At 64.7% G+C, this 11,543-nt stretch overlaps 2 protein-coding genes across 2 annotated transcripts; both read right to left on the bottom strand.

Annotated features, from left to right (window-relative positions):
- Window positions 1-550: 550 nt before the first annotated feature.
- On the bottom strand, window positions 551-5,436 carry CHLRE_03g156800v5 (uncharacterized protein). Its single transcript, XM_043060614.1, has 5 exons — window positions 4,879-5,436; window positions 3,049-4,592; window positions 2,326-2,825; window positions 1,785-2,148; window positions 551-1,578 (listed from the first exon to the last, which is right to left on the bottom strand). Exons 1-5 carry the CDS (start codon window positions 5,081-5,083, stop codon window positions 730-732), a joined length of 3,462 nt encoding a protein of 1,153 aa, XP_042925743.1. The 5' UTR covers window positions 5,084-5,436; the 3' UTR covers window positions 551-729.
- Window positions 5,437-5,621: 185 nt separating this feature from the next.
- Window positions 5,622-11,036, bottom strand: CHLRE_03g156750v5 (uncharacterized protein). Its single transcript, XM_001697476.2, has 12 exons — window positions 10,832-11,036; window positions 10,501-10,651; window positions 9,954-10,272; window positions 9,616-9,715; window positions 8,476-8,640; window positions 8,145-8,300; window positions 7,790-7,921; window positions 7,290-7,467; window positions 6,981-7,087; window positions 6,625-6,745; window positions 6,326-6,402; window positions 5,622-6,146 (listed from the first exon to the last, which is right to left on the bottom strand). Exons 1-12 carry the CDS (start codon window positions 10,877-10,879, stop codon window positions 6,090-6,092), a joined length of 1,611 nt encoding a protein of 536 aa, XP_001697528.1. The 5' UTR covers window positions 10,880-11,036; the 3' UTR covers window positions 5,622-6,089.
- Window positions 11,037-11,543: the final 507 nt, after the last annotated feature.

Genomic DNA, 11,543 nt, shown 5'->3' with positions numbered 1-11,543 from the left:
GCAGCCAGCTTCCGTCAGCCAGCCATGGGCGCGACCGTCCACAGCGTTTACCGTCGGTTACGAGGTAACATGGGAATTCGCAACTTGCGCTACTGACTGCCTACTCTCGTGCCGCCTGCAAGCCCACTCCGCCTTCCGCTCTGGTCTACGTACGCATTAGTTCCGCAACACTCGTCAATAACAGGTGGGCTGGGCGCCGCCACCGGCCTCGCCAGCAGCAGACTGCGCACGCCGCCGCACTGCGCCAGCGCCTTGCCGCCCTTGCGTCCTCCGCATCGAGGTCCACCAGGTACCTGACAACCTCGACCCGGCCGGCCACAGCCGCGCCCTCAACCATAACCCGCAATCGGTCTGATAGTTGTGACGCTGATCAACCAGTGGGGTGCGACTTGTTGTGCGTGTAAAATACGGTATGTTCCTGATTTTGGGGCACACAGGTGGCGCGTTTCTGTGCCGAGGGTAAGCTGTGACCAACCGCCCAATCTCCAAAGTAGGGTCGCTTTTCAGCGCTTTGCCAGACCCGGCATGCGCGGGCAAGAGGACAATCATGGCACTAAGAAGTTTACATCGGCGTCCAAGAGATCTGCAGTCAGGACTTGGCAGTACTCTTGCAGGTAGGTACTTCAGCTCAGCGCGACGGGGACTCCGTCACTGCGGTGCCACCGCCCATGACTACCCTCTGTCGCCCACGAATACCCGTTCGCCCACAACTACCAGGCTGCCATAAAGCTATATGAACATGGTGCCAAAATGTAGTTCCGACATCACAGCCACCGCGGGCCCTTGTTGTTGAGACTGCTGCTCCGCCTTCCCTCCCGGCTGCCCATCCTCCTCTCGCGCCTGGGCTTGCCCTGGCTCCACTTGTTGCTGCTCCTGCACTTGCTGCTGCTCCTCCTGCCGCTCCCCCGGCCCTGGTGGCGCCGCACCCGTCGGCGTCCATAGCCGGTAGCACACGCCACGCTCCGCCTCTGCCAGCAGCTCCCCGAGTGGCCGGAACGCCTCCCGCGGCGGCCACCACGGCGCGGGCTGCTCCTCCCCAGTCCCCTCCTCCGCCTCCTCCTGCCCGCCTTCACACGGAGAGTGTGGCACAGCTACTGCCGCTTGTGTCCTGGCGGGGTCCTGCGCGATCTGCATGTCACCGCGCTGCTCCCGAGCCTCCCCATCCTGTTGCCCTGTGCTGTCCCCTGCGCCCGCGCCCGCCTCCGGCGCCGCATCCTGCTTGCCCTGCTGCTTTTGCCGCTTGGCCTGCTGCCACTCGTGCGCTGCGCCCTCCGCATGCGCCCCATCGTCACCGTCGCCTGCCGCCTTCGCATCCGCGGCCTCCGTCCGGGCAGCGCCGGCCTTGGCCGCTGCCTTCCCGGCAGCATCGCTGCTGCCAGACCTTGCCTCAGCTTGTGGTGCAACCGCCGCGCCTGCGCCTTGTGTGCCTGCTGCAGAGGCCGGTTCGGCTACAGCGGTCGCCGCTGCAGCTGCAGCCGTGTCCTCCTTCGCTGCCCTGCGCTGCTGCTTCTGCTGCGGAAGCGGTAGCGGCGCGTCTGGCTGCACGGAGCCGCACACACGCCACTCGCTTGTAATGCACTGCGCAGCGCAGCAGCAGCAGGAGCGATTAAGGGCACGGGTGTCGGCACCAAGTGGTGAGGAGACACGCGTGGTCTAAGACAGCAGCAGCCATGAGTCGCGTGGATCCTAAACACGGGCGTCGCAGGCCACAAGCCCAACTGCTGAGCACCGCGGGGTCGGAGCGGTTTACTGTTGAGGAGACCGAGTTACGCAATTCCACCTACCCGGCCGATGAACAAGTAGATCATTCGCTCCGCACTCTGCGGCCCGAACAGCGCCGGCTCGGCCGCGGCATCAGCTTCAGATGCCGCCTTAGCCTCCGCCGCAGCGTTTGCCCCGACTGCCGCCCCAGGCGCTGCGTCAGCTGTTGCCGTTGCCTCACCCCTGCCGCCGCTGCCGCTGCCCTCAGCCCTGTCCGCCTCGCCGCTGCTGCCACCAGGCTCAGCACTGCCGCTGCCACCGCCATCGCTCCCAGTGCCGCCGTTGCCGCCGCCACCGGCCGCGGACCCCGCAGGTGGCCGCCGCGGGGGCTCCATCAGCCACCACAGCGACTTGAACGTGTGCTCGCCGCGTGGACCCAGGAACAGCCTGTCGGGACAAAGAGTTCGAGCTAGGGTCACACAGCCGACGTGGTGGCAGGGGCCGATGAGGTACGGGCGAGGGGCGTTACGGGTAGGGGAAGCATGGGCATGGTAGGTAGAAGCAGGCTCGACGGCTGCAAGGCGGGCGCGGGACCGCGGCGGCTTGATCCCACATCCAGCCCACCTGAAGGGCGGGCAGCAGTAGCCCATGGCGGTCAGGCCCTCGGGCGGGCACTGCGCCAGCGTGAATCCCGGGATGAGGTCAGCATCCGACACCTCCCACACACCCTCTGCCTCTCCTGCCCCTGCGTCGGCCTCTCCAGCCGCCGCCCCTGCGCCAGCGGACCGCCCGCGTGACGACGCGGCTGCCGCCGCCGCTGCCTCCGTCACCGGGCTGTGCGCCGCACGCGTCGGCGTTGGCGGCCCCTCATCTTCCTGGTCCTGTGGGACTGCGGCGGCGGCGTGTGCGGAGTGCTGGCGCGGCGGTGGCGGCGGTGGTGGTGGCGGCGGCGGCGGCGGATGGAACTCCACCGCCCGGGCGTTCAGCCCATGTGCTGCCTCCCGCCGCCGCGCCGCTGCTGCCGCCGTAGGCGCCTGCAGCGCTGCTGCTGGCTGGCGGGCCAGCGCGGCGCAGTCGGCCGCCGTCAGCGGGCAGTAGCTGAGGTCGGGCTGGTGCTTCATCTCCTGTGGGCGGGCGGGGCGTTAAGGGGGCGGCCATGAGGATTCTACCGTCCTGCGCAAGCAAGGCCGTTTGCCTAACCCAACCCACCCAACCCACCCTTCCCCACCCCACCATCCTGCCACGCCACAATATCGGCCCTGCATACCCCCAGTTACGCTACCCCGTGTCGCGGTTCCCTCTTGCCCTCGTGCCCCCCTTGCCTCATGCCCCGCGCCGCCGCCTCACCGCCAGAAGCGCCGCCAGCGGCATCAACGCCGCGTGCGGCACGGGCGTGGCCTTGAGATTGACCGGGCCGCACGTGCCCACCAGCTGCACACTGGGCGGGAACCGGCCCGCCTGCAGCCGCTCCAAAACCTCCGAGCCACTGAACTGGCTCCAATGCCACTTGGCGCTAGCCCCACCGCCACCGCCGCCTCGGCTACCAGGGCGGCCGCCGGCCTCACTGCCAGTGCCGCCGCCTTGGTGCTGGTCACCGCCGCTGCCGCCCCCGGCGCCGCCCGCTGACGTGGAGGGCCCCGCTTCGCCGCCGCCGTCGTCACCCTCGGCTCCGGCATCGCCGCCCCTGCCTAGCCGAAGCCGCCCGCACCTGTATGTGTCCAACACGATCCAGCTGGAGCAGCTCGACAGCAGCGCCGCCGCCGCCGCCGTCGTCGCAGCCGCTTTCGCGGCCGCTGCCGCTGTCACGGCCGCCTGTACCTCTGCCTTTGTCGCCGCGTCCCTTGACGACCTCGTTCTGAGTAGCGCAGCCGTTGCAGCCGCGGCAGCGGCGCTCGCCGAGTTCTCCGGCGTCTCCTTGTCCTTGTCCCTGTCACCCTCACCGCTGCCGCCTCCCGCCCGCTCATTCCACCCAGTGAAGATGCAGCGCGGCACGCACCAGCCCGCCGGCGGCGCGCCCGCCTCCAGCTGCCGGCGGTTGACGGGTGCGTAGGACTGCCCGGCTTCCGCCAGCGCCAACAGCGACGCCAGCGGCCGCAGGAACGCCGGCGGCACCACCGCCGCCGCAGCCTCCCACACCGCCGGCTGCATGTCCTCCCACTGGGTGCTGCTACTGGCGCTGCCGGTGCTGCCGGCACGCTGCGCCAACGCCGCCGCGAAGGCTTGCTCTGCCGCCGCCGCCTTGGCTGCCTCCGCCACCCGGCGCAGTCGTGGCAGCACCGCCGAGCGGCCGTCTGCCGTCAGGCCCACCACCAGAGTCATGCCGGGCACGGCGGGGCCGCCGCCGCGGGCCGACTCCGAGCGCAGCAGCTTCAGAAGCTCCCCCGGCCCCACCAGCACCGGCGAATTCAGCACGTAGCGACACGGTGCGGCGGTGGCGTGGCTTGCGGCGCCCGCAGCGGAAGTACCAGCGGCGGCAGCAGCGGCGGCGGCAACTGGACGGGGTGGTTTCTGGGGGCTGAACACCTGGTACAGCAGCCAAGTGGAGGCCGACCAAAGCATTGACACAGCCTCTGACAGCTGCTGCTCCCGCTGCTGCCCCGCCTTGGGAGTGCGCCTGCCTGTCCGCACCTCCGGCGCAGCCGCCGCAGCCACTGCCGCTGCCCCCTCGCCCTCTTCCGCTTCCTCGTCTTCGTACGCGTAAGCCTCCTCCTCCTCAACGTGCCCGTACACGTACGCATGGCTGTCATCGCCCTCGTAACCGTCGTAACCATAACCCTGCCCGTACGGCGCGTCTGCGGGGCCGCCGGCAGCGCCGCCGCCACTGACGTAGTCATCGTGCTGGCCGCCGCTGTACTGCGGCTGCATGGCGCCGCCGCCGCCGTCATAGAACTCTGGGGGCAGTTGGGGCGTGTGAGAGGAAAGGTTGGCGGGTGCGAGGGCGGTCAGCGCTGGCGCCTGCTTTGGTGCGTCTTGGACTGGTAAGCGCGGCAAGTGGGGCGGGTGGACCACGAGCCATGGTAACACCCAATCCTTGGCAGTGCAGTCAGACCAGCTATTCCAAGCCTCGGCCCCAGGCATGCTTTGAAGGCCCCCTCGCGTGAAACCTCACGGTGAAATCCCATCCTCCCCCCCCCAGAGTGTGCAGCGCCGTCAACTCAGCTGCCGCACGCAGCTCACCTCCGCTCTGCTGCATGAAGATCGGCATGGGGCCCGGCATCATCGGGCCAGGGTAGACAATGCCGCCGAATCCGTAGGGGTTGGGGGGAGGCGGAGCCATGCCAGAGTGAAACATAATCGGTGGCCCCATCGGCACGAGCGGCACCGGCACGAGGGGCACCACATTCCAGCCTGGTCCAGGCCCGTATCCAAATGGTCCGCTCATGAATCACGTTGTGCGTGGCAGACCAACGATGTGAAAGGCTCAAGCGCCGAGCGTGCAGCGCCGAGCGTGCAGCTGTCTAGGAAATGAATGCTCTAAATTTCTCATGAGATCGTCTAAGATTCAGGTTGTGATAAGCCCAAGAAGGAGCGAGCCAGCGTTTGCCGCAGCCTGGGGTCCTTTGCGAGCTCTAGTTACACCCAGGAGTAGTACTCATGTGTTCGTGGAAACATAGCCGGGAATTGTGATGAGTTCAATCGCAGCTAACGTTGAACTGAGGATGGTCGCCCTCGGACTGCAGCTCACGTTGCTAGACGCTCGTTTGGACGTGAATGCGCGAGCTGGAGGCAACGATCAGCGGGTGTGCGCGGACTCAGAAACAACTGTACGGTGTCGAGCGTGCCATGCGTGGATTGCGACATGATGCATCAGGCCCTTGCAGGCCCTTGAATGCCCCCCCCCCTCTCTTGTGTAGGCCTCCCCCTTGTGCTCCGTGCGCCCACAGGTAACAAACCCCAGCCGCAGACGCGTCTTTGATTGATGGCTGTATGGAATGGTTACAGGGCGACTCCAGAAGCTGAACTCCCAGATCGTCTGTATCACGCCCTGCTCCATTTGCCCCAAAAGGTCCTGTGATTGATGTAACACGAGCCAGCAGTCTGCAGTGGCAGCACCGCTCGCCTTCCCTTCACCGCAGTCCGCAGAGCTTCACTCGCCCTCATCTAACCGCCCAGGTCTCCAGTAGCTCAGACCTATTCGCCTGTAGCTGTGTGCCCCTGCCGCTTGCGCGGGGCCACATCACCAGCACGTTCGCACGCACACACGCGGGCGCCCGTCACGGGACCTCCGCCCTGTACACCGCGGCTACGCACCCCGGATGCGCCTCTGCCCAAACCACCTCCTCTGCTCCGGATAACGCACCGCACACGCCCCTCAAAATGCACGTATAGCCTCATGCAACAACCCCGGCGCCGCAATCGCAGCAGTGCTGCGCTGTGCGCTGTGCCCTTTACTCGTAGTCCGAGGGCTTGATGACATCATCGATTTTGAGGATCATCTTGCACACCTGCACGCCGTTTGTCGCAGGGATTGAAGGGATCAGCACCGCAGGGCTTCCGATGAAGCCAGCACTATGACTGCGTCCGTGCAGGAACATGCGTCCACGTCGAGGTGGCACCCTTCCCCGTTCCCTCCCCGCACAGCTCAAGATATCACCGTTCCGTTCCACCAGGACGCCCCACGCACCTGGGTGGCCAGGAACAGCTGCTGCTTCTTGCCCATGACCGTCTCGAACACGTTCTGCTCCCGCATGTCGTTGGTGCCTGTGGCGCAGGTTCAAAGGTCGCGGCACAAAGTCAAAAGAGAAAGCGTTAAGCGCGCTACGACCACAGCTCCTTCTTCCGAACCCGGTGAGTGCGACAGTCCAACCAACAAAGGTGCACCGTACCAATGCCATGAACAAGTTCCTCCGGCCCAGAGGAAATCCTATGGCTCCTACCACCATCCCGCTCTCCCCACTCCATTCCGCCGCTCCCTGCGCTCACCGGTGTCGTTGCAGTCAATGCCCAGGTAGGGGTTCTTCTCCTCCAGCTGCCGCTTCTTGACGGCCGTGAGGCTCTCAATGGGCGGCAACCCAGAGTTCTCCGCCAGCGCTAGCGGCACGGCCTGTGGGGCACGGGGGCGAGCAACGGGCGCACAGTCGCGGTCAAGAGGTGCGGTCGTAAGATGGCAGCGGGTGTCGCGGTCACGAGGTATGGTTGCGCACGAAAGGGGCTGCGGGTGAGGGCGGTTCCGCCTGCCTGCCCAACCATCAGCGCGGCCACTGGCGACACCCGTCCCTCCCACCGACAACCTCCCTTTTCAGCTGCCCCCAACCCACCACCGACACCGCTCCGCTCACCTGCAGCGCGTCCGCGAAGGTGCGCATGGCGTAGTGCTCAACGCCCGTCACCTTGTCCGCCGCCTCCTCCACCGCCAGCGCGCAGCTGATCTCCGCCGCACCGCCGCCTGCACGACAAGATACATTTGGCGGCAACGATTCGTAAGGCAGGCGCTCCGTTGCAGCGCAACCCTTCAACGCATCCCCATAACACGCTCCCCCCGCTGCTATGCGGTCCCTGCTGCATGCCCAGCCATCCCTACCCTACCCCATTGCCTCGCCACCCTGCCTTTCTCGAGAAGCCCTTCCAAACCGTGCCTGCACACTCACCGTACACGATGGCGTTGTCGCGCACCAGGTTGCGCGCCACGCAGATGGCGTCGTGCAGCGAGCGCTTGATCTCGTCCAGCACCATGCGGTTGCCGCCGCGCACGAAGATGGTCACGGCCTTGAGGTGAGGGCAGCCCTCGATCACCAGCATCTTGTCCTTGGTGGTGCCGAAGCCCACCTGCATTGGGGGTGGGGTGGGGTGCGAAAGGGCATTGGGGTTGATGGTTGCTGTAGCCGCGGTGAGACTCCAGGCGGTCAATACATCTTTCCTTCTGCATTTCAGGCCAGTGTGCTGGCTGTGGTTCATGTCCGCGGATCCATGGCTTCAGCGCACTGCCCAGGGTCGCCCTGCTCAGCCCCTGCCAGCCACAGCCTCAGCCACCCGCATCCATACAAGAACACCCTACATGGCCTATCCCCCTGCTCACCCCGGTCTCCGTGGCCTATCCCCCTGCTCTCCCCTCGTCCCTCCTCGCTTCCCAGACGCCAAGCCCACGCACCTCCTTGACGCTGCCGGCGTGGCCCAGCTTGTCGGCGCTGAGCTCCTGGAAGCGGGGCACAATGCGCGCGCCGGTGGCCATGGCCAGCAGCTCGATCTCCACGCCGCCCACCCACCGCACAGCCGGCAGGTTCTGTAAGGAGGAAAAGCAGGAGCTAGCGTAAGGGCACGTGCGGCGCAAGCACCAGGCATGGCAGCAACCGCCTTTCTCAGCCCTCATCCTCGTAGTGCTACCCTAACCCGCAGCTCCTCCCCCGTCTCCCCGATGCCCCCGTGCCATGTTCACAAGTTGTCATGCCGGCATGGCACTTCCAGCCACCCCATCACATGTTCCGCCTCCCCTGCGCCCCCCCCACCTTGTGCATGAGCAGGTGGTTGGCCTCGTCGTCAAAGCCCCACTGGCAGATGACCAGCTCCGCGCCGCTGTCCTTGCAGCGCTGCACCATGTCCGTGAAGTAGGACTTCTCCGCGTCGCGCAGCGCCTCGAACTTCTCCACCGTGTCAATGTCCACCTGCACGACACATATCAGATCAGCGTCACGCCGCTATCCACCAGGGTGATACAAGTTTGATCGCAGCGTTGGGACGCTGGATCTTTTCTCCCAAGACGTCGACCACAAGAAGCCACAATGCGTCGGCCAGTGTCCAGCAGCACTGCATGCTTATGGATGCCCCCGGGCGGCGCACCTTGTGCTTGGTCTTGGGCTTGGGGGGCTCAAAGGGGCAGGTGAGGATGGCCACCTTGACGTCCTTGAGCTCCTTGGGCATCTGCGGGTGGCTGAACTCCTTGTCGATGACAATGCCCTCCACCAGGCGCGTGTCCTCCATCTTGCCGCCGACCTTGCCCTCCACCTGTTGCGTTCGGCGGTGTGGGCGAGTGCAGGAGTAAGCAGGATGAGCAGGAATAATGGTGGGCAAGCGACCAGTCCAAAGCAGGGGGCCATGAGACGGCACTTGAGAAACGGCGAGCCCGTCAGTGCTGACACCACAACTACTGTTGCACTACGCAGGTGCACCAGCACCACGCGGTCGTACTTCAAAACGCTTCATCCGCTCCAGCTTCGGTGCGCCAATCCGTTAGTGGACAGCCTCAGACTGTTACCAACAGCCCCTGCCCCTTCAGCCTCTGTGCGCTGGTGTCTGCCCGTAACGTACCATAACTAATATGTCGGGGTTGACTCCTCTTACCCCCGTGTACCGGCCCTATGGTTCGACACGGCCCATGGTCCATACCCTGGTCCTCATAACTACATGAACGAATCATACCGGGGTTTCTTTATTCCACCGATACCGGGTCTCACACCCTCCCAGCCCCACCAACCCTCAAGCCGCCCGCTGAACCCCACCCCCACGCACGCCAGCGCCGAACGGCAGTGTTCTCAGCTGATCGCGGTCGTGCTGGCTCGCCGGTCATTGCACCTCCATGCCTGGCTGCCGTTCGCCCCGTCCCGGCTCCGCCCCGGTCTGGCGCTGTGACATGCGTTCCTCGACGCGCTTGCCTCTCGCTTACCCTCCACATACCTCTTTGCTGCTCAGCCAGCCTGGCTCTTACGGCTCCTACATTGCCTAACCCTCGCCGTGCTACTGCCCTGCCCTACCCTTCCGTGGACGCGCTCCAACATACAATCGTTGCAACCATTCGCACTCCAGCCCTTTGACCAACGGACGAGCGCTGCAGGCCGTGTGTCCGTGCCCGCGTTGGCGGCTTCCTCCGCTAAATGTTCGAGCCGTCTGCGAGCTGGTGCCACCATGTTTCGTACATCCTCCATCCCTTCGGCTCCCTCGTCTGCCTTTTCTGCCCAGCTCCCACAGCCGCCCCCCGCTCACCTTGATGAGGTCCAGGTTCACGTCCCGCCGCTCCAGGTCCGCCACAGCCAGCACCGCCTTGACGCAGATCTCCGCCATGGGCCGCTTTAGCCGACCCACGCTGCATGAGAGAGGCAGGAAAAGTGAATGGTTAATGTTGAAGGTGCAGGGCTGTGGCTGTACGCGTCGGTGGCTTGCAGTCCGCGCCCCGGCGTGAGGGTGCAACGATGACTCAATACGACAGCCCCGTTGACCCCTACCACACCCGCAATGCCGCTGCCAGCACACCAGGCCACGCACCCGATGCCCCTCTCCCTCCCAGCACTTGAAACCCGGGCCTCCACGCGACGGCAACTTACACTTTGGAGGACAGGGTCGTCATGCACGTCTTCACCAGGGGCTCGATGTTCTCCTTGCTGAAGTCAAAGCGCGTCTTAATGTTGTCCAGGTTCTCTGTGGCCACCTTGCAGGCCATCTCGTAGCCCTCAGCGATGCGCAGAGGGTGCATTCCCATATCCAGCAGTGCCTCCGCATGCTCCAGCAGCGCACCGGCGAGCACAACCACGCCAGTAGTGCCGTCGCCGATTTCGTGGTCCTGAGACTTTGACAACTCCACCATCAGCTTGCCGATCTGGTTCTCCACCTCCATCATTTCCAAGATCGTCGCGCCGTCGTTGGCTGCATGCCCAAGGAGCGCAGACAGAGCCAGCCAAGGTTAAACAATCGGTAACAAGCGGTACAAATTGCGTTGAAGCTATTGAACGAAACAAACCGGGTTGGCGCTCTAGTCACGCGGCCTTCCCGCGCAGAGTGCACCCCGAAAGCTCGACCATCGAAAAGCCTCTCGGGTCCCCACCCCCGGCAAGCCCCCTCCAGCCCTTCACTTCCCCTTAAGGCGACACTCACTGATGGTCACGTCGCCGTCCGGGCTTTGGAGCATTTTGTCCATGCCCTTCGGACCCAGACTGGAACGCAGCGTGCGAGCCACGGTCTTGGCGGCCATAATGCTGGCCTTCACGGCCTCTATCCCCTTGACTCGTGACTTCCTCTCTTGCTCCTGCACAGGTGTGGCGTTCAGAACGTCGCATTGGTTCTAGATTACCCTGCAAGCCGCGGGCTCCACAGCGCCTGATCACTGCTGTCGCGTCATTACAGCAAATGCTGCTGCTCTCCGACGGCGAGCCTGATGTAGGGTGCTTCCGTGCAAAGATGCCGCGCGCCCGCGCCCGCGCCCTACCCTAAGAATGATGAATGGCCGCCCGAACTCATCGAATGCGAGCGACATGGTGATAAAGCCCCTTAGCGGGCTAGGCGAAAGGACTGCAACGATACAAGCAGATTGGTCTTCGCACGAGAAGTCTCTTGTCTAGTTTTCTGTGCAGTGATGGCGGTTATCTTTTAGAGACTACGTGAACAGACAAGCACACTATTGTACTAGCCGCGAACAAGGCAGGAACTAGGAAGGCTTGAGTAACAATCGCTGAATCACGCGTCCCATCCCGCCGCTCGACACTTGCCCGCGCCCCCGCGCTCCAAGCCCTGTTGGCCCGCGTGCGCAGGACTGCGAGCTCCCCAGAGGCAGGTATCTCGTCACCATCCGTACTGGCCTTCCTTTCTCCTGGAGCCTCCTGGAGAAGCGAGCAGGGGACCCTCACAAGCTTTCCCCGCACCCCCGCATTCTCCTTCCTCTTTCAGCGTTCCGGGCTTCCGGTTGCTGGCCTGCTCTGGTTAACGGCGGTGTTGCTATTTGAGCACAAGCCATCTGGGTCCTAGCAGATGGCTATTCAGGTCGTGCTGCTGAAGGCATGCCTTAACAACTTCCCTTTGCACTTTTTACTAATACACAAGCGGCCCGCATGTTTGGACCCCCGGAGCTGCACTGTGCAGCACACTAGTACAGTCTACAGGGTGCACAGGGCCGAGCGCATCGTCCACGCCCTGGTCCACGC

Source organism: Chlamydomonas reinhardtii, chromosome 3, assembly GCF_000002595.2.
Source record: "Chlamydomonas reinhardtii strain CC-503 cw92 mt+ chromosome 3, whole genome shotgun sequence".
Lineage (NCBI taxonomy): Eukaryota > Viridiplantae > Chlorophyta > Chlorophyceae > Chlamydomonadales > Chlamydomonadaceae > Chlamydomonas > Chlamydomonas reinhardtii.
The sequence above is the reverse complement of the archived record's forward strand: the minus strand, read 5'-3'. Positions and strand labels throughout refer to the sequence as shown.